General features: G+C 39.0%; 1 protein-coding gene across 4 annotated transcripts in view; it reads right to left on the bottom strand.

Annotated features, from left to right (window-relative positions):
• Window positions 1–23,130, bottom strand: part of Asx (Additional sex combs) — a 273,851-nt gene that overhangs the window by 238,680 nt on the left and 12,041 nt on the right. For 3 of the 4 annotated variants that reach the window (XM_067151342.2, XM_067151343.2, XM_067151344.2), the window contains exon 2: window positions 1,781–1,916. In XM_067151342.2, the coding sequence (XP_067007443.2) occupies window positions 1,781–1,844 (64 nt within the window). In that variant the 5' untranslated portion in view covers window positions 1,845–1,916. Of the gene's footprint in view, window positions 1–1,780; window positions 1,917–23,130 lie in introns of those variants that run through there. The other variant, XM_067151345.2, reaches the window with a different exon arrangement.

The raw sequence follows: 23,130 nt of genomic DNA, 5'->3' as shown, positions 1-23,130 counted from the left end.
CTCCCTGATTAGTGTTACATAGAGGATGGTTGCCTAGTTGTACTTCCTCTTAAAACAATAATCACCACCACCACCTGTGATTACAGTAATAAAATTACAAAAACAATTTCACAAACCACATTATACTGGTAAAATAGTTCAGTGACATTTGTGCCGTTTTTGCGGTAACAAATTTTTGCAAAATAATAAAATTTGTTTCTGGAGAAGATCAGTGCTGAAATTCAGCAAAATCTGATATATATGTTGTTTTTGTACATGAACACATACTTTAGGTTAGTCTTGGGGCCTGTACTACGACAGCCAGATAAAAGTGCGGTATAAATTTATTTGGCAGTTTGGACATTTATGTGGAAGTTCGGTTGTAAACGCGTACTACGACTTTTGTTTATGTGCAATCTGGGAAAATATTCTAGAGTATAGCTATGCCGAAGTTGGAGAGGCTGTTAACGCTCTTATCTGGGACACTACTGTAAAGAATCAAGATGGCTACACATCAAGATGAATCTACATCTGCATGATGCTGTGCGAAATTAAGTTGTTACAAGGTAATGTATGTATATATTTTTAAAGTATGTCATGCTTCCTGTCCAGCTATCACAGAATTCTTAAACATTTCCCAAACTACCAAGTTGTTGCTACTGACTATATGAGTAGCACACAAGCTGTCAGCAGGAAGCTTCATGGGTAGCCGTGGTCGTTAGGGCGACATCGTTTGCTGCTATGCAGTTTTTTGTGGGTTCGTGTCCCAGTAGAATAACAATTTTTTTACCTTCTAAATGATAGTCGGTAGGGTACTAGAGGTGATAGTATTCATTTCCTAATCATTAACATGCGTGTCAAAAGCGTGGGCTCTGTTCCAAATCTATCCGCGACGCACATATGGAGTAAAGGTATACGATGTTGTTCATGGTGATTCTTCCATCGAACGAGGATTTTAAGGAGGTTATATTTCTTTTACTTCACAACAACTTGCTACAAAAGTATTTATGCTAAAGTGAGATAAATGCTTGCCAGTTACTATTCTCACATTGTACTGAAAAGGAAATAACTACTTATTCAATGAGCAAGCAATAAATTGAATTAATAACAAATTAATGATCGTACGCTGGATCAGTGGCATTAATCACGAATATAAACTTTACATTCGCCTTAACGCGCATCCTCGTAAATAGCATTAGACAAAGAAAGATACATAACCTGAATCTCAACTTTTGCGTCCAGGTTACATTTTCAGTCTTTTCATTTTCTATAACAGTTTCAGTTTTGTTATACAGTTAATTAATTTTAACATTTCTTCGTATGTGTATATTTCAGTCCTAATTCTGCTTTTGACCTGAACTTCCACATTATAACTTAATAAAAGTCTGATATTGGATTCTAGTAATACAATTCAAAAGGAATAGAGCTAAACAAACGAAAACACCAGGGAACACGAATACCACTGTGCTAAATTTCACTGTATTTTCAGTAACCTTATTACCAACCCAATAAAAATGTTACTACATCTTTCACATTACAATACCGTCGTTAAAATCCGTTGGTAGTACACAAGAAAATATTTAACTTCTAGTTTGCAAAACTCCAGCCTACGTATCTGGCCGTTTACCTGACAGTCTTAGTACAGGCCCTTAGCAGTATTTACATCAAATTATTTTTTTTCCTAAATTCACCCTTCGCCCTCAGCCATAAAACATCTCTGCCTGCAAAGAGTTAAGATAACAGCATCAAAATCTTGGTTCTACAGATCATTCATGAAGATAATACATAAAGTAACACCTACCTCTACACTTAACTTCATGAGCATCAGTGAGAGAATCGTCCTTATCATCCACATCCATCACCATAACTGAGCTGATTTACACATTCACTCTTAAGCAGTCATTGTTCCAGTACCTGCCTCTGTTCTGAGGAACAGCCTGTAAAATATAAAAAGGCATTTATTTCACCTAAAAATGTATACCAAGTTATTACTCATTTTATAACTGCAATGTTCTTCAGTCTGGCGACACAAATTTTGAGTAATAAATTTATAAACTATCTGCAAGAAAACATATGGTAACAGTATTATACCTGAAACAGAAACAACTTAATTAAAGTGTAATTTGATAGAATCTGATGATGCTCTTTTAAGAATGAAACACATTATTCTATTTTAATTAATAATAATATCTGATTAGTATACAGTGGTATTAATGGTATGAAAGTCACAATCTATTTTCACGCCTAGGTTGTCCATTTTAGTTGCCTCTTACGACATGCACAGGATACCATGGGCGTAGTCTTTGTCTGCATCCCCCACCCACAGTGGGTAATGCTTGTTGTTTAAAGGGGTCTACCATCTAGGTAATCGGCCCTTAATGGTATGAGATGAAACAAAATGTAATAATAATTAAAATTTAGCCACTGCCTAGATCTTAAAAAGTGGAGGTGGTGATGGTGATGAAAATGATTATGAAGTTAAAATAATCAAAATGTATTGAAGTGGAATAAGGTACTGCCTTTGAAATTAATCTATATTTATAGATGGTTATGGGGCTAATTTTGATTTGAAAAAGATTATTGCTTTATCAACTTTAAGACAGTTGGGTTTAATAATAATAATTTTGGCCATCCACCTCAAGACTTTGTTGATGTACTATGAATATTCTTATATATTTAGGCCCCTACCAATCATAAAACGGACGACAAGGTCTACTGACCGCTCGTCATTTCGTAGAATGAGGGAGACGTATCAGAAATGTTACAATACAGCGTAGATCGGCCAGGTCCGTGGACTCCATAAGGATATGTACTACGGTCAGAAGACAGCAGCAAGTAAACACGGGGCGGGGACTTCTCCTTTAAGGAGTGGGTTGCTATACCAAGGCTGATCCAAAGACAATATAACACCACTGCTTTCTCTCCGAGAGACCCGATAGGAAGTCCTCCATACCTTCGTAGTTCCTTTAATCGCTCTCCACTTATATGAAAGAGGGGTGGCCTGCCACTACATTTCCCAAAGGGACATCACCAAATGTCTCCAATGAGAATGAATATCACTGGCTGGAACCTTGTAAGGCAATGGGGACAATGAAACTTCCTCCTTGGCAGCCTGAGGGCATTTCAAGAAGCAAGTTTTTTAAGGAGAAGAATCAGAATACTTACACCATCAAAGACATACAGTCCAGCAACTTTAACTGAAGACCCGTGAAATATGTGAAACTAGTTGGCTTCCCCTCACACCTCAGGGTTGCATGTTACAAGATCCACTGTTATCTGTTCCCGGGATGGGTGTGTCTTCCACACCACTGCACAACACAAACCAATAGGAGTTAGTTTCATGCAGCGCTGCCAGATACTGCGCTAGGCGCATTCCGTAAGAAGCATTCACGGAGTAAAGTTCCAAAAGGCGAGCATTCAGGCTCGTCTGCTGTGCGCTCTTGCGTTAAGAATCGACAGTCTGGCAACACTGAACTGCTCTGGTGTGCACATGGTTAGCAAAGTCACTCTAGAATGATTTTGATGGTTAGTACTGCTGTCTCTCTCCGAAGTCTCAATACTCTCGCTCACATTTGGGCAGAGTCAGCGCTCACAGTGCCAGTAGTCCAGAGATTTACTTGTATTTATTTGCCAGGCTACACAATGCAGCTTTACCAATCTCTTGGTCCAAGTAAGGATTTGCTGGATTTACTTAAGTTTGTGTTGCCTGTTTTTCATCCCTTCTATCGGGTGCTCACTACTAGTACAACTGTCCCAAAAATGTACCCAGACATTTTCAGATGAGAAAACCACAGCTTTAGCTTTGGGTGTAAACTATATGATTACCTCACATTATCCTAAATTACTGTAAAATAAAGAGAGCTCTGCTTAAAAAAAAAACCAACTGTATGACACTGGCTTACACTGAGCTAGGTATATACCGTAACTATAACATTTCCTTATGGCTAACGGTTTAACACTGTACTAACACAATGAAGATTTTCGGAGATGCAAGGATAGGAAAGGGCTAGAATTGTAATGGTAGTAGACGTGACCTTAATTAAGGTATAGCCCCTGGCATTTACAAAATATTTTTGTCCCCTAAGTCACAGGTATTATTGATTCCGATCAATCAATATCCAGTTTCTTTTCAAATAACGTCAGCTGCCTTCTTTTAAATTTCTCTATAACTTAAAGAGTAAAGAGGAGTAACTGTTACAACAATACCAAGATTCACTGTATCACAATGACATAAGTATACTCATAATCAACTCCTTTTTTAAGTTACAGGTCTAATTTAATATTAAGTGTTCCGGGGTATCCCGTAGAACGCAGAGGTGAAAGAAGGTGACGGGGTGAATGGGTCTAACTACAATGTCAAGAATTGAATTTAAAACTTAAACTGAAGGTTATATTTTCAAAAACTTCAAACTTAACAACATTTTACAGGTATAAGTAGCAAACATTAAACAAGTCTAGGAAGGACAAGATTAACAGATCGTGGGCTTCAAGCACTCGCTTTACTTTTCCTGAGCTCTTAGCTCAAATTTACAAAAGAGCACAAATTTATACAAGGGCAGAAATCCCCTAATTCAAAGAACACTTGCTCCCAAAATTACAATATTAAGCCTCCCAGAGGCACCTTTTACAACACTTGAAAAAAGAGCTAACGTGCTCTCAGTTTCTCAAGCCTACTCAAGGCAAAACCAAAAAAATCTTACACTCTTTGGCCTTCCATGGCCCAACTTACAAATTGAAACAGGGCTATCTCATACCCAAACTACTGGGCCTTTCATGGAACAAGAATAACGGCTAAATAAATGTCCCAAACACAAAATGAATGGAGGCGAATACTTGCACTCCTAGATATGAACACTTAAAACCTAAAGAGCACTAGGCCGATGAAACAGGGGCTATTCCCAAACTATGGAGGTGACTCTTATAAGAATAAATTAAATATTACAGAAGGGAAGAAAACCAGTTACAAAACATAGTCACCTCAAACCAATATGAAGGAGACCTCGCGAGGGTACATCACTCTCTATCCCCGATTTACAGTGAAAGGTTTTATGAAGTTTTTACATTAGCTGGCAGAAAGTTATATTTTTAGGAAAACTAGGTTACACACTTAATGATTCGGACCTTTCCCTCAGGTTAAACTGCGGAGCTAGCAAAAAATAAAGATGTTATGTGGCCATTACCTTGTCGACGCACTGCTGCCTGACGAAAGAGGCCGGCCGCCTCCTGCTTTGACGCAGACACACTTAGTAAGATAACAATCAATTGGCCCAGAAACGAGAAAATCCGCAGTTTATAAACCCTCGGGGAAAGTTCGAGATCATTCAAGATTAAACTAGCCACACCCTCTCACGTTTATTGGTCAATTTAAAAGTTACACTCAAAATCGAAGAAGACTATGATTGGTAGAAAATTAATTACAGAAATTAGGGATTGGCTAGATTCAAAACTGGCAGAAATAAAAAGGAAATATTGCCAACCCAAAAATAAGTGAACATCAATCAGTAAAGAAACTTATGAATATAAAAATTCTTTGAATTATAAGTTCTTATACCTCGCACCAGGGTGCATGATCACAGGTTTTAGTAGTGACATCTGTTGAAGAATATCCAAACTTCTTGATGGATAGCAAACAAAACTAGTAGAAATACTGTCAGTTCAGAAAACTTCACAATAACAGAATTACATCATATTTTAGTGGTGACATCTTCTGAATAAATTTCTAAGTTGGTGTAGTTTCAGTTTCACTCTTTCACCAATAGAGGAGTTCATTTAGGTGCTAGATTTAAATGCGCGGCGTTGGGATGTACCTCCCAGTACATTAAGTACATAGAGTTGGTTATTATTTTCCTTTTTCCATCAACAAACAAGTACAAAATGTTTACTTTTTATAAATATAATCCTATTGTCATTGTACTTCCATTGTTTTGCAGTGTCCTAGAACGAAAACAAACAAAGCAAATATAGCAAAAATAATATACTACTACTTATAGTAAACATACCAATGCATGAAAACTTAGATGTTTAAAATATCATTTTCCAGCTCCAGTTTCCCGGGAGTTATGTACAAGCGCTGAACATTTCTTACTGTCAACGTATAGTTTCTATTCCTCTATGTCCTCCCACTTGAAATTTCTCTTGCTAACATCCAATTTCACTGTGTCCAACCATTAATTCCTTGGCCTCCTTACTGGGCTTTGTCTTTGTCTTTCCTGGTCTTTTGGTTCATTGTTCTGATGTTGAATGAATTTTACTATTAGCCTTGTTATGTAGGGTAAATGTTTTGAATCAATACATGAGAATTGGAATGAAGTAGGTAATTTTGCTTTCTGAAGTATTTTATCATCCCACATTAGATTTCTCACTTATAAATAAAAGTGAGAGGCTTTCTAAGCCCTATTATTTCTTGGTTTATTGTGTTATCTTCTGAAATGGTACTTCGAAGGTATTTGAAGTTAGAAACAGATTGTAACAGAGTTCCCTCGAGAAAAAGTGTTTGAATCTGTGCCTTTCCTGTTGATAATTCATTTCCAACAGTTAATGTTTTACTGATGTTTAGTCCATATTCTTTAAACTTGCCATTCCAAAGATGTAGTTTCTCCTGTACTTCCGCTTCATTTTCTCCCCATATCAGAATAACATCTGCAAATAATTATTAGTGTGTTAGACTTTGCAATATTCTTTGATGGAAATTATGATCCATCCATGACAATGATAAACAGGCATGGTGGCAATACACTTCCCTGCTTCTCTTTTAGTTTCAAACAAATCTGATCTTCCATCCTCTACTTGGACACAGCTACAACGTTTTTGATACAGCATTTTTACTTTATCAATCAGGAAGTTTGGCACACCTATACCTTCTATGCATTCCCAAATTATCTCCCTAAACACACTGTTGTAGGCCTTCTCAGCGTCCGTAAAAACCATAACTAAGTTCTTACCATATTCCCAGTGCTTCTCTCTTAGCATTTTGACAGTTAATATTATACTAGCGCTGCCTCTTTCTGAAGCTTTCGTACTCCTCCTCCAATAATGGTTCTACTATATTCCTGATTCCTCTTTCAATTATCTTCTACAAAAGTTTGAATGAGAATAGCGTGATGCCCCTTTAATTTCCACATTTTTTCCAGTTTGCCTTTTCATGCCAGGGATGTTCAGAGTTGGGAAGTGATTGAGTAAAAGTAATCAAATTACTTGTAACAATTACATTCATAGTCATTTTTACTTGTAATCGTTACATTTTACTAAATGTAATTTTTACTTGTAATTTACTTCTAGAAATAAAATTGTAATCATTAGTACATTGTAGTCATTGACATACATTGCACAGAAGCAGAAATGTGACTATGATGATGATGCTTGTTGTTTAAAGGGGCCTAACATCTAGGTCATCGGACCCAACAGAAATGTGAAAAAATAAATTATGATTAAGATAACTTTTTCATTTCTACTACAGCAGAACCGGTAGCTTTACCAATTCTGAATGAGGTACTTTCTTACCTCTCCAGTACTTTCAAAGACATTCCAATGATGTTCTTAAAATGAAACACAGGCATTCCTTCAAGTGCCCCCATAGGGTGCCTTTCCAATAAATGCAAAGATGTACGTACTACCTCCTCCTCCCCCCACCCCCCTCTTGTCAGCTACATGCAAATGTCAACATCCACGATTAACCTCAATGAAGAGAACGCAGCAAGACAGGCTTCCAACAGAAAAGCTATTCTTAAGATCACCAAGACCAATATGAGACGTGCAAATTGTGGACCCAATGTATGAAAAATAAACTAAGAAACATTCCGACGCTAAGACTGTGTGTGCCAGAATGTCTTACACATGACTAAGAAGAATGAAAAACAGAGAAGAAAAATTTATTTGGGCCAGTAATTCCCGTCTTTCAAAGATCATATAACGTTGACAGAATCACTGTAAAATATCTATTCTTTTGAGCTGGAGAAATGATTCCCAAAGGTTTTGTAAAGTGGAGGGAAACATACAATTTGGAAAAACGACTTCAAGATCAGATTGTAACAATATTATATAATCTTTCATCAGCAATCATCAGAAACTGTCTGTATGGATGCCACAGCACTTGAAATTTCACTAAGAACCTATGATTTGAAATTTATTACTAATACACATATATCACTTGCAAATTATTCTGTGTCTCATGGCAAACACATTTTCGTATCAAATTAAATTTACATTATGACCATATAACTAAATTTATAATCAAATTTAGGAAAAATTGCATCCCATGACTTCCAACCCTAGTAGCAGTATTAGCAAATGACATTTATCCAAATCTCACTTGGAAACCCTTTTAACCCACCATCCCGCCCCCATAAGTACATTTACCTTTATACCTATAATCTAATAAAGAGCTACACTTGCCACTGCTGATTGACAATCTCAATTATGAAAAAATATTACCTTTCTAATTCAACTTTCCACCACTAGCCCACATAGAGTGCACTGCTATCGCCCCCTAACCAGTCCAGACCAATGGTGTTTGCACAGGGGAAACTGGAGGCCTAAAGCTGCTTAGCGGCTCTATAACGTGGGGACTTATGCCACCTAACCCCCTTTACTTGTCCTCAAATCACTGGTCTAGCCTAGGCCTTACCCTAACCAATCCAGACCAATGGTCTTGTCCATGCCTACCCTAACCAATCCAGACCAATGTGGGCTTATCCAGGCCCTAAAATAACCTATCCAGACCAATGCTGTTTACAAAGGTACACAGGAAACTGTCTTGTTTTAGTTTGACTTCCATTCTTTCCTCTCCTCCTGGGGGCTTATGCCTCCTCATCTTAGTTCTTAACTAGAGAGGTTGGCAAACTTGACAACAGCCCTGGCCACATCCTCCGGGAGAAGTAAACAAAAGACAGTCACTCCGCACAGAGCAGAGACCCTAATATCGGAACGCACGGGCTGCAATTTTGAATAGGAGTAACAAGAATGGATAAGATAAGAAATGAAAAGGTTAGAGAACTAATGCAGGTGGAACCACTGCAGGACAGGATAGAGAAATCAAGGCTGAAGATGCTGTGGGACATGTGAAGAGAATGTCCAACAGGATGCACGAGATGGCAATGGAGACCAACAGGAAGACCAAGAAACAGACTGCTGAAAGAAATGGAAGGATTTTTTTTTATTTGCTAGTGATTTAACATCGCATTGCGTTACTGAAGGTCAACTGACCTGCCATTTATTGTTGTCCATCAAGACCTTATACTAGAAGTAGCTGATTGTGTGAGGATGTCCATCACTTCATTTCGTTGTAGTTTTTTTTTTAAATGTGTATGCAACAAATGTATGTAGTAGTCTTTGTGTGCATACTGTAGTGAAAAAACCAATTAATGTTTCATGTTGAATACTATAAACAACATGAAAGTATGTTGAAATTGAGTTCAAATAAGTAACTTTAGTTAGGCAACCAACTGACTCTACACTCATTTTTAATAGGGCTACTAGAAATAGACCAGCAACAGAGTCCATGCAAATTACCATAGCAATAAATAGTGTTAGTAAGCAAAAAAAAGTTGAACAATCTACATGTTTCAGATGTTAATCTAGCAGAAGAAATATTGTCAAATTGTGCAAGGAGTGATAAAAGTTTAAGAGGCACTGCATTTGAACATTCATACGGTACAAGTTCAATTAATCTTGAACTAGATATAGACTTAACCATCAATCAATTCCGACAGTCTGAAATAATGCATACCGGTATTGTATAATTCATTGGCACTTGATTTGAAATATGAATTGTCGGGCTGAGTGGCTCAGACGGTTGAGGCGCTGGCTCTCTGACCCCAAAATGGCAGGTTTGATCCTGGCTCAGTCCGGTGGTATTTGAAGGTGCTCAAATACATCAGCCTCGTGTCGGTAGATTTACTGGCATGTAAAAGAACTCCCGCAGGACTAAATTCCAGCACCTCAGCGTCTCCAAAAACCGTAAAAGAGTAGTTAGTGGGACGTAAAGCAAATAGCATTATTATATATGAATTTCCTGTGCAACGTAATAATGGGCATAATAGAAGATTTCAACTGTAAAGGATGAAGGAATTCCCTTGCCTAGCATATAATGTTCACTGAATTACGGCATACTGGTGATTCTGTGTATCATTTGGCACAATTGAGGTGGGGGGGGGGGGTGACCAACTGGTATAAAAATGCAAAGTGAACACAGTTCTATTAAACTAACTTTGGGATTGTGACATTTAAAAATGAAAGCAAGACTGCCTGTAAAAGTGAAGCATTGCCTAGGGGACCAGAACTTCCCTTATCAGCAGCCATCAGCTTCTTGTTACACCTTTCCCTCCTGTCCAAAAATTTCAGCCATCTCTGCTATACACATGCCTACATTCAACTGCTTGACCCACAAAGTTAGTTTAATTCTACTGTATTTTGTGAATATAAAAATCGAGAGAAGTAGAAACTCTCATTTGCTGAAATCAAAACCTGCATAGGGCAAGTAAAGATCTAGAGCTTGCTATATTTATCATAATTTCTATGACCATAAATTATGAGCAAGAATATGTCTAGTAAATCATGTAACACACTCATACCCTGGCTCTGCCTGTCCCCCCCAACATTTTTCTGGATCATACATGTTGAAAAGACTGAGAATCCATTCACAAGCATCACTTTTCACACCCAGTAGCTTTTAACACACCAAGATTGTAAACCATTCAATGCTATTCTATTATTAAAAACTTTAGAAGGGAGAAATGTGATAAATTCTTACAAATCAACTTGTCCTCAGTGATGGTGGTATTGACATGCAATACAAGGTGGATAAATGTTTTAAATCAACCCAAGACAGTTCCTAATATAGATTTTGGTCATCAATTGCCAAATGGTAGCCATACCAACGTTAGTGGTCAGAGTCCGAATAGTGATGACAATGATATCTTGAAAAAATATATTAGTCTGGTCCCAAAAGGCATCATTTGGGTATATTGTATCAAATGGGATTTTTCAGTCAAGAAAACTATCTGAAAACAAACCAAAAACCACAAATAATCCTAATTCATGGATTACAATAATAATAGCAGGAATAATAATTTTGTGTGAATAATGATAGCTTGATGCAGCCCTTGAAAGATAGGTCCTCTGACGACGGTGGGCAGCATTAGCTGTGTATAGGAAACTGCGTGTTAATGTGGTGGAGGATAGTGTTGTGTGTGGTGTACGAGTTGTAGGGACGTTGGGAACAACACGAACGCCCCATTCCCCAGCAAAGGAAATTAACCATTTAAGATTAAAATCCCCGAACTGGCCAGGATCGAGCTTGGGACCCTATAAACCAAAGACCACTAGGCTAATAATGCAGCCGAGGTGATAGATATCAATATCAATCAAATCAATAATCATTTTATTCTCTTAAATTCCAACTTTACCTCCATATTATGATCTTTCCTATTTTTAAAAGCTCCATTCAAGCTTTTTTGTCTGCTAATGTCATTCCATGCAATCTCACCTATAACAGCTCGAAACACACCACTTATTGGACATTTATAATGTCCATTAACGGACGAACTATATTGGTATTATAAATTTACTAATTCGGAACAAATATTTCAGGTTCCCTATGGGAATCTACATCTTTATCATCTGATGGCCTTGCAGGCATCAATTTTTGAAAATGAGACAAAGCCTCTCATAGTGCATTGGCACTGCCAGTGGCTCCAAGTAGTCTACACAGTGGCCTCCACGATATGCACTAACCATGCGTCTTGGGGGGGGGTGCTATTTACCAACTGATGAGCCCAACTTAGCACACTGAGGCGAAATGCTGGCAACCAGGAATAAATTAGTTGGAAAATTTATAATGTTCAATAACGGACCAACTATATTGGTATTATAAATTTACTCATTCGGAACAAATATTTCAGGTTCCCTATGGGAATCAACATCTTTATTGTCTGATGGCCAGGGGAGCATCAATTTTTGAAAATGAGACATCTCTCATTGTGCATTAGTACTGCCAGTGGCCTCCACGATATGCACTAGCCATGCGTCTTGGTGGGTGTACTAATTACCAACTGATGAGCCCAACTTAGCATAATGGGGCAAAACGCTGGCAACCAGGAATGAGTTAGCTAGAAAATTTATGTCCAATAACAAACCAACTATATTGGTATATAAATTTACTCATTCAGAACAAATATTTCAGGTTCCCTATGGGAATCAACATCTTTATCACACACCACTTAATCGAGCAGCTCATCCTCTTACTCCCAAGTCTTTTTTGTGGCACTACTGCTTTGGCAGAAATCATGCAGAACAAATCGTGCTGCTTTCCTTTTTATCTTTTCCAGTTGTCGTATCAAGTAATCCTGGTGTGGGTCCAGTACACTGGAACCATACTCTAATTGGGGTTTTATATGCCTTCTCCTTTACATCCTTACTATAACCCCTAAACACCCTCATAACTAAGTGAAGAGATCCGTAACCTTTGTTTACAACCTCGTTAATGTGATTACTCCAATGAAGATCTTTCCTTATATAAACACCGAAGGACTTAACAATGATTCCCATGAGGTACTTTCACCCTAACAACACAGTAATTAGAACTGAGAGGACATTTCTCCGTGATGAAACTTACAACCCAACTTTTCATCCTATTTACCAATCATACCACCATCAAGGTCTTTTTGCAGTCGCTTACAATCCCGTAAGTTAACTTGTTTACTACTATAAACAGTATAACATTACTTAATTTAATTTCCGGGTTGAACCGTGTTGTACTTGTCTGCACATCACGTACAGTTTGCCGACGTTTCGAATACATTGCAGTATTCTTTGTCAAGGCGACTGAAATACCCCTACTCGATCCGAGGTAATCAGTCTCCCAGGCAGAAATTACACTACTAGAGTGGCCCAGACCTTGGCCTTTTATATCCTAGCCTTTCTGGCTGATGTACGCCCTGGCTGTCTCGTGAGTATTCTGGAAAGTATGTGTCACAGCCAGGTAGTGGGGGCTTGCCCGCGCTGTTATGTAATGGGGTTGCGGCCCGTGTTTTTATGTTGTGGTCTGTATGTCTTAAACTATGAATGATAGGCATCCAAGAATTACTGATTTTATATCCTTCTTCTAAATTGATGTTGTTCGGATGTTTCTTAATTTCGATAGCCTCGCGGATTTTCCTTTCCAGATTCCAAGGGATAGCTGCTAGGATCTTGGTCTTGTCAAATGATATTCCGTGCCTAGTTTCGTAGGAATGCTTGGCTACTGCTGAAATATCTGTGTTTTGGTTCTTGGTGTGACGGATATGTTCTTTTAGGCGGGTGGAGATCAGACGTGTTGTCTCACCTACATAACAAGCTCCGCAGCTACATTCAATGTGATATACTCCAGGGACCTGTAATTCTATTGTCTTTTATTGGTGGTAGATAACGGGCTAGCTTCCGGTGAGGTTTATAGATAGTTTTTATGTTGTATTTGTCCAGTATCTTGCCGATCCTGTCTGTAGTGTTTTTAATGTATAGCAGTAACGCTGTTTTCGGGTGGGTCAGTTCTTCTTTCCCGTATAACATTACCTACAAAAAGTTGCTGCGATTACAGTTCTTTACTCATATCATTATAGACATGAATAAACATAAAGGTCATATAGTTCTGACTTGAGAGACCCCACTCTTAATCTAATTCCTGCTCTAATTCTCCGAGTTCTATTTTCTACAAATTTAGCTATCCATTCAACCATTCTTTTATCTAGTCCAATAGCTCTCATTTTCATGAGCAGTCTTCCAAAATCTACCCTATCAAAAGCCTTGGTTAGGTCAATAGCGATATAGTCAATCTGACCTGAATCTAAAATATCTGATAGCCTACATCTTTCAGCAGTCCTGTAAGATGAGCCTCATTGGAATAACCTTTCTGAAACCCGAAATGCCTCACAACAGATCAAGCAGTAATTTTGCAAATGCATCTAATATAATCAAAAAGAGCGCTTTCTCAGAGCTCACATGCAACACATGTCAAGCTGATTGGCCTATAATTATCTGCTTTATGTTTATCACACTTTCCTACATTCATTAGGGCCACTAAAGCATCTGTTTGTTCATTGGGTATAGCTCCTTGATGCAAACAGTAATATAAATATTTCAGATACAGCACTACATCCCATAATTTTAGAAACCACAGATTCAGAAAAGAGGTATTGTTTATTGTTTTCTTTTCTTATGATTTGATACATGCAGTTTTACAAAAGTGTAATATGAGATAGCATCATTTAAAAACAAGCAGTAGAAGGGCAAATAAAGAAGTGTCAGCAAAACATCATTAACCAGGATTTAACTGTTAAGTGATTAGAAATTGAATAAAGAATGAACGACGTGAAAGGAGTTTAAAGGCATTAATAATAAAGAAACTGCCTGTGCTTGGCTAAATTCTCAGAAAGAATGTCTTTGTGGTTTTCGCAACTGAAGTCAACATAGGTCATTATAATGACGTCAATAGGAATGAGTCGATTAAAAGGAATGTTATCACATAAAATATTCAATCACATGAAAAACCGCACATTTTCTCACTTTTAACAAACAGTACTACGGTGCCGATCTAACAGTCCAAAGTTCCAGTGCTGGAATGACCACGCCGCAAACACTCCTCTGCCATTATTCCGTTAAATGTGCACATTGCTCATTCCAATCAGAGGCTCAGAGTAGGGATTGAATAGCTGACTGATTGATTTTTGTCGTTTAAAGGGGCCTAACATCAAGGTCATCAGTCCCTAATGGTACAAAATGAGATGAAATGAAATGACGACTCTAAAGTCCAAAATCCTCCACTGACCAGAATTCAAAGCACGAGGACGAAGAATGAATGGATGGACGGATATGAATTTAAAACGATCAGTGAATCTGACCGACACTGCCTCACATGCACAGAAGCTGGCACAAAACAATAGTAATACTGACCAAGGGACTGCTTCTATACCACGATGCTGAATCGATTATGCTTATAGTCGAAACGGGTCCAAAATCCAGGTCATCAACCGCTCATAATGGTATTTTTCGCTACGAAAGTAGAACCATGCTATGTGTAATGTTACGGTACTAATCAAAAGTAGTGGAGACTCACGGTATTCCACACATTATTGTACTATTCACAGGTAATGTAATGCGCACATGTAACACGGACCTATGATGTTTCGCACATTGCGGCGCTATTTGCAGGCAATGCAAACCTATAAAGGCAACGCAAACCTATGCCGTTCCTCACTTAAGTGGACTAACCACAGGGACTCTTACTATCCCGTGGAATTCCTCGTTTGAGCCATCTTCAGTGAAATAAGGGGGGTTAAAGTTATTTACATAATACAATACATAATACGATAATTTTATTACTCCATCTAATGATGGAATTTTGTTATGTATTGAATAGAGGATACATTTAAAAAAATATGTATTTCCTTTGTAAAGTACGAGCAGGGTTGTTATATTTTGCGTTGATTATTTAAACATGTTAGCATTTAATTTATTCTTAAGACAAATATAAATATAAAAACCCAATCACGAACCACCGCACAAACCAATATCTCAGAATATTATGTTTCGTGCATAACCCGTGCTCTGGTCGCAGATGTTAAGAAGGAAGGGAGAAAGAAAGAAAAACAGAAGGAATTGGCAAATAAACTCAACAAAACTTTCAAGTAGCCGTAAATGATCACCATGAGCTATTTTAAATACAAATAGAAGGTCTCCCTAAATACTATGCTAGAATTCATATCAAAGTAAACCTATTCAAATATTACTTTTGTGCAGCTAATATCAGTGTCTCGCTCTCAGTAAAGAAAAGAAACGTAAAAGCACAAATTATGGACTGTGAAGATGACGATAATGATGATGATGATAATAATAATAATAATTTCAGAATGAGTAATAAGAAATTGACCAAAAGAATTCTGAACCTTGCCCTATCTATGAAAGTAAAAAACAACTGCCTGCTCAAAGTTGGAAAAGATCTTAAGGAAATAGGCATCACAGATGACACTGTGTTGGATCTAAGTTCAGAAAATAAATCGACAATCACCGCTTTAAACATCATCCAAGCACTACCACCAACAAAACCTGCCCAGAAAATCGCAAGAAAAGCCACAGCGAGAAGATGAAAGATTTTGGAAGAAGAAAAAGGCAACATCAGCTAAATAAATTCAATCATGCTCCTTAGTTGGGCATAACGAAATAATAACCCTTGCCTACGTTCTTCGTAACATATTCGTATGCGTTACATATCAGCCGTTGATTTTGCTTACTTGAAGTTTTAGTATCCTTTCTTTTCTTTGCAGAACTACTACTACTTTGTACTACTAGCACTATTTGTTCAAGTATCAGTGCTACTGATGCTCAGGTGAGGATCGTCTGTGTGCACTGGCAGATTTAATTCAGGATTTTATGGTGCATTAGTTTGCAAGTTTGATCCCCACGGCCTCCACATCATTACATGAAGCTAAGTGAAAAAGCAATACACTTCACAAATATTAATTAATGAAGCAAATATTACAAGACTTTCAAACAGCGAACAAAACAGTTGCGAATTGTCTAAGCTGGAAAAAGAGACCGACATCTATTTTAATAAGAGGTGCATTGGCAACAGAGCTGTAAGGATTTTTGTGGGAGAATGTGAAATTCAGTTTTAAAGCCCACAACAGTCATAAATCACCCCCTGCTGGGCAAGGAAATGGCCGAGAGATCAAACGTATGCCGAACTGTTTGAATGCCGATGGGTATGGGTTGCCTTTCTCAGTTATATTAAACTGTCAAAATGAAAATGAAAACCTACAACCTGTTTTCCAGTCTTTGACCAGGTCCGGGATGTAATGAATGAACCATATAGGCTATTATTACAATGGGGTCGCCACTCCCAAGGTGATATTAATGAGTGATAAATGCTATGAAATGATAATGGAGAGTGTTGCTGGAATGAAAGATGACAGGGAAAACTGGAGTACCCGGAGAAAAACCTGCCCCGCCTCTGCTTTGTCCAGCACAAATCTCACATGAAGTGACTGGGATTTGAACCACGGTATCCAGCAGTGAGAGACCGACGCGCTGCCGTCTGAGCCACGGAGGCTCAAAATTGTCAAAATATGCAAACTAATTAGAATACGGTGGTAAATTGATTATATGCTATACTATAAACTATGTACCCAACTGCTCTAGACTTTAAGAGATATTTTCTAGGCTGCCTTAGACACAATTCTGTCACTAACAAGCATGTATCAATTCTTATTTACTCCATCAATTTACTTCCCTAAATTCCCTAAATGTTGAAAAATTTTGCAATTCTTCTCAGGTGCATCCACTTTCTGTTCAATAAATTTACAATCATGTACAACTGAGTTTCATTATCAATTTTCCTCATCTATAAATGTTTCCTGTATTTCCCTTGTCTCTAAAGTCTTTTATAAGATGTGCAGGTCCCATTCCTTTAGAACACATTAAACATTTGATGATGATGTTTAAAGGGGCCTAACATCAAGGCCATTGGCCCCTAATGGTACGAAATGAAATGACAAACAAAAAGGTCAAAATCATCCACTGACCAAAATAAAAAATGTCATGAAGAATGAATGGACATGAACCCCAAAAAACAAAAAAACAAAAAAACCAGTGCATCCGACTCAAAAAAATACCATAAACAATAGCATTACTGACCAAGGGAACACTTATAAAGCACAATCCTGAATCAAGGATGCTTGATGTCTAAAGGGGTCCAAAATCCAGGTCAAAAGCTCCTCAGAATAGTACTTATCGCTAGTAAAGTAGAACCATGGTATTTGTCATGTTAGGGTACTAATCAAACTAGAAAAATATCCCCAGGGCGATCAGCACGGAGTGTTCCAATAATTACATTCCCTATATATCTACCTGCAGTGTCCGTCGTCTCATCAATAGATATCCATATCTTATTGCCTGCTACACCGTGTCGTATTCGGTTTAGTGTATCTTCATAGCAACGCGATAAAGTTTTTTCGCAGTGTTGATTCTGTAGGAACAGATTTTTTAGTGTATTTCTCCAGAAAATTCTTGAAATGGGCAATGCCCAGACCCACAGTGTTGCTCACATGGGTACAACTCACGAGTACTGGAAACCCACAGGAGAACCAAATAGTTGCTGCTACTAATTACAAACCTATTTCTTACCTAATATAGTGGTGCTACTCGCAAGTACAGGCAACCCATGGTGTTCCCCGCGTGATGGTACGAAGACTCACGGTGTTCCACACATGATGGTACTACTCATAAGTATTGTATGTCGTACAGGTAACGCAGGCCTATGGTGTTTCTCACACAATGGCGCCACTCATAGTCAACGCAAACCGATGATATTCCTCACCTAGGTGTACTAGTCACGGGTGCCAGTATTCCCGTGGTGTTTCTCACATAGTGGGTACTAATCACAGGCAACACAGACCCACGGTGTCGCTCATATAGTGGTACAACTCACAGGCAATGCCCAGACCCACAGTGTTGCTCACATGGGTACAACTCACGGGTACTGGAAACCCACAGGAGAACCAAATCGTTGCTGCTACTAATCACAAACCTATTTCTTACCTAATATAGTGGTGCTACTCGCAAGTACAGGCAACCCATGGTGTTCCCCGCGTGATGGTATGAATCAAAAATAGTTTCATGGTTCTAATTCAATCATCCCTTGGTTGCCCCTTTTAGTCGCCTCTCACGACAGGCAGGGGATACCGGGGCTGTATTTTTCGTCTGCGTCCCCCACCCACAGGGGGTAGAGAGAGAGATAAAAGAAGAGGAAAGAAGGGATCCATCACTTCAAAAAATGAACAGACGAAGAAAGGCAAGGGCCACGAAGGGCGTGAAAATGAAAGATTCCCTAGGCCTCAAATGCTGTAATACCGTTGGGGTCGGAAAGGAACAAGAGTTGACCAAGGGAGGTCGGACAGGATAGGCGAAAGTGAGGAGCCTGGCACAAATAAGTGGAAGCAATGCCAAGACTCAGCTAAGGGCCCCATGGTCGCCAATCCACACTCCCAAGTTGAGAGCCCCTTGGGCCCCTTGTAGTCGCCTCTTACGACAGGCAGGTGATACCGTGGGTGTATTCTACATGTGCGTCCCCCACTCGCAGGGGGTAGTGTGTTTGGTCCGCGAGAGGTATTTTACAGTATTTCCCTCAAGTCCGCCGGCAAGCCGGTTAGGAGCCCCCTATCCGCCACTTGGGACGTGCCACGTGGCAGTAAACATTTATCAGCATCCCTATTCTGTTTGTTTTATTTCTGTGTACACCCATTAGCCACCATATTATGTCCCTCATTTTCCTTTTGCTACATTATCTCATTCCTCATTCTTCCTCCTCCTCAGCGTTTGTTCCCCGGTGTGGCTGAGTCCGCTTTCTTGGCTTTATTCCTCCAATTGAGATGATCATATGCCTGGTCAGGGTGTACACCTACAATCCTCAAGTCGATATGAACGCTGTCTAACCAGCACTGCTTTGATCTTCCTGCTAATAGTCTTCACGCAACATCCATGGTCAAATTTCTTCGTGCGACAGATGTGTTATCTGCTCGAAGCACGTGTCCATACCATAATACCTGGCTTTCCCTTATCTTGTCTGATTGGTGCAATTACATATCTATTACTAGGCCTCGGATGTTTAAGACCTAAAAATAGCCCAAATAAGCAAGCAAATATGACCTCAAAAGTAACGAAATATGATGTAAAAATGACAGAATATGACCCGAAAATGATAATAATATATGGGCATTTTAAAATAAATTTTAAATCGGAACGATAATTCCTCTGATACATATTTGTTAACTAACTTCTTTATTCTTACTTTAATGTTAGTTTTCTGAATATACATGTGCAGCAATTATTCACAGTCTATTATCCTTGATTCACTTATCAAACTTTTGTGAACCAAGTTCGCTAAGATTATCAGATCACACAACATTGTAAAAGTCCATGTTTGCACCCTGCATTGGTGGTTTGAAATACGAGAAAACTAGAAATCAATCTATTTAAAAATATATTTTGGAACGTTTAAGCCCAGATATCATTAACATTATTCAAATGCGTTAAAGTTTAAACTGAGCACCAAGAAACGAATTAAATAGATGTCTTTCAGTACATTATGTAGGGTGTCAGTGCCTATAGTGCAAATCACATACCTTTTTCCATTCTTCTCCGCGGGCGGAATTGAAGTGTATGACGAGATTCATCTTCAAAGCATCAGGCGCGAAAGACCTCCGATTATCACTTAACACATTCTTGTAAGAGGAGAAGCTCCTTTCTTTTTTTTTTTCTTTTTTTTTTTTTTTTTTTGCTAGGGGCTTTACGTCGCACCGACACAGATAGGTCTTATGGCGACGATGGGATAGGAAAGGCCTAGGAGTTGGAAGGAAGCGGCCGTGGCCTTAATTAAGGTACAGCCCCAGCATTTGCCTGGTGTGAAAATGTGAAACCACGGAAAACCATCTTCAGGGCTGCCGATAGTGGGATTCGAACCTACTATCTCCCGGATGCAAGCTGGCTCCTTTCTACATCACGAGACATTATTAATGCATATTTAAATAATGTTAAATCACTGCTGTCGAGTATGCACTCATCTTGAAGTGTACTGGTACCTTCTCCTCTAAGAACATCATTTATCTTGCACACACGGTGAAAACCATCATTTCGGTGAAGCACATTTTGAAGTTTCCGTTTTATGCTGTCACCAACTATTCCTGTGATTGTTGTACTGAAAGTTCAACACTTCTCACAATGTCAATACTTGCATGAATTTCTAAGCCATCAGATTCTAAACGAGTAATTGCACTCGATATAATTCCAAAGTTCGACTTAATATATGCCAGACTATCTGACAAAGTGTTGGAAAACAATTCCTGGGCAATCTTGATAGAAGAGGCATCATCTTTGTTGAAGCTGTTAACAATGTTTTTATAGTGGAGTAGTTTACGCGATAATAAGCAGCAGCATCGAGCCACATCCCCCGCCTAGTAAGAACTGGTTGTGGAGGGAGTGGTGTCGAAGAAGCTAACTCCTTGAAAGTCGCAACCCGCAGTGGTACTTTCAAAAAAAAAATGTTGACGTTAGATATTAATTTATCGACTTCAGGAAAATGTCCACAAATTTCTTCTGCCACCCTATGCAGAGCATGCGCAAGGCAAGTGACTTGAATCATTCTTCGATAAAACAGCTCAAGGCCTTCAGCAGCTTTCACCATGTACAGAGCAGCATCGGTAACAAAGAGAAGAACGTTTTGCCGCTTAATTTCTTCCTTCCACAAAATTTTTAGTGCATTATCAAAAAGAATTGCAATCGTTGAATGATTTGCTCTCTCCAAAACTTCTGAGGTTAGTAGAAAAATATCCCCAGGGCGATCAGCACGGAGTGTTCCAATAATTACATTCCCTATATATCTACCTGCAGTGTCCGTCATCTCATCAATAGATATCCAAATCTTATTGCCAGCTACACTGTGTCGTATTCGATTTAGTGTATCTTCATAGCAACGCGATAAAGTTTTTTCGCAGTGTTGATTCTGTAGGAACAGATTTTTTAGTGTATTTCTCCAGAAAATTCTTGAAATGGGTATTGTTCACGTTGTTTAGAGGAATGTTTGCAGACACCATCATCTCACAAAGTTCCTTTGAAAAATCCGAACATCTGTCCATCGCTGAAGATGTAACAGCCTTATCAAATATCAATTGCTGCCTCTTCTTATTGACATGTTGTCGTTTGACATTGTTGCTGTGTTTTGCCGTGTTACAATGTTGTTGCACATTAAAACGTTTTTCAGCCACGACTTTCACTTCACACAACTTGCAAAATAGAACTGAACTGTCTGTACAGAAATATTCTTCTCCAAATTCCTTAACAAAGCTTCGTAACTTAACACTAGTAGAAGACTTTTCCTTAGGCATACTGGAATATTGCTGGGATACGATTTACTGTAAACTAACGCTTGTGTAAGTGAAAGGAGGTTGAGGTTCTAATATCTGAACAAAGACAAGTGAGCGATTACCAGAAGTAATTAGCTCACTGCTGGGAAAGGATTTTCCGGATTATTTCTGTCTCTACCTGGGAGACCGGGTTGCCAAGTACAGCGGGTTGGTTATTCGACTATTCGACTTTTATCAACAGCGTGATACTGAGAAGCAGTTTTGTAAACACTAGTTTGCATTCGGTAGGTTGAAGATGATTTCGCACACCTGCAGCTGTCGTCAAACCGTCGAAATATGACACTTCTACTAAAATAGCTCAAAATATGACCTTATGGCAAAAAATAGCCAAAATATGCATTTATATGACAAATGAAAATCACTTAATTGTGACGATAATCACCAGATTTGCACCGAAATCCAATCAGACAAGAAAATAGAGGCAAAGAAAAAAATATGACTTTTCCTAAACATCCGAGCCCTATCTATGACGGATGTAATCATTAGTGACATGATCGAGAGTGTCAGATGAAGCATTTTGGTTTCCAGACCAGCAAGTCGATCTTCTACTTCCTTTGTTGCAGGTCAACACACTGCACCATATAGTGCAACTAGACGAATGACAGTCCGATATATTGTACACTGACTGACAGAGCAAATGCAACACCAAGAAGGAGTGGTTCGAAAGGGATGAAAGTTGGGGAAAATACAGAGACGGCACGGACGAATAATTGATGTTTATTTCAAACCGATATGCAGGTTACACAATGCGCACGGCATCGACTCAGTAGGATGTAGGACCACCGCGAGCGGCGATGCACGCAGAAACACGTCGAGGTACAGAGTCAATAAGAGTGCGGATGGTGTCCTGAGGGATGGTTCTCCATTCTCTGTCAACCATTTGCCACAGTTGGTCGTCCGTACGAGGCTGGGGCAGAGTTTGCAAACGGCGTCCAATGAGATCCCACACGTGTTCGATTGGTGAGAGATCCGGAGAGTACGCTGGCCACGGAAGCATCTGTACACCTCGTAGAGCCTGTTGGGAGATGCAAGCAGTGTGTGGGCGGGCATTATCCTGCTGAAACAGAGCATTGGGGAGCCCCTGAAGGTACGGGAGTGCCACCGGCCGCAGCACATGCTGCACGTAGTGGTGGGCATTTAACGTGCCTTGAATACGCACTAGAGGTGACGTGGAATCATACGCAATAGCGCCCCAAACCATGATGCC

The sequence above is a fragment of the Anabrus simplex genome, chromosome 7 (assembly GCF_040414725.1).
Source record: "Anabrus simplex isolate iqAnaSimp1 chromosome 7, ASM4041472v1, whole genome shotgun sequence".
Taxonomy (NCBI): domain Eukaryota; kingdom Metazoa; phylum Arthropoda; class Insecta; order Orthoptera; family Tettigoniidae; genus Anabrus; species Anabrus simplex.
The sequence above is the reverse complement of the archived record's forward strand: the minus strand, read 5'-3'. Positions and strand labels throughout refer to the sequence as shown.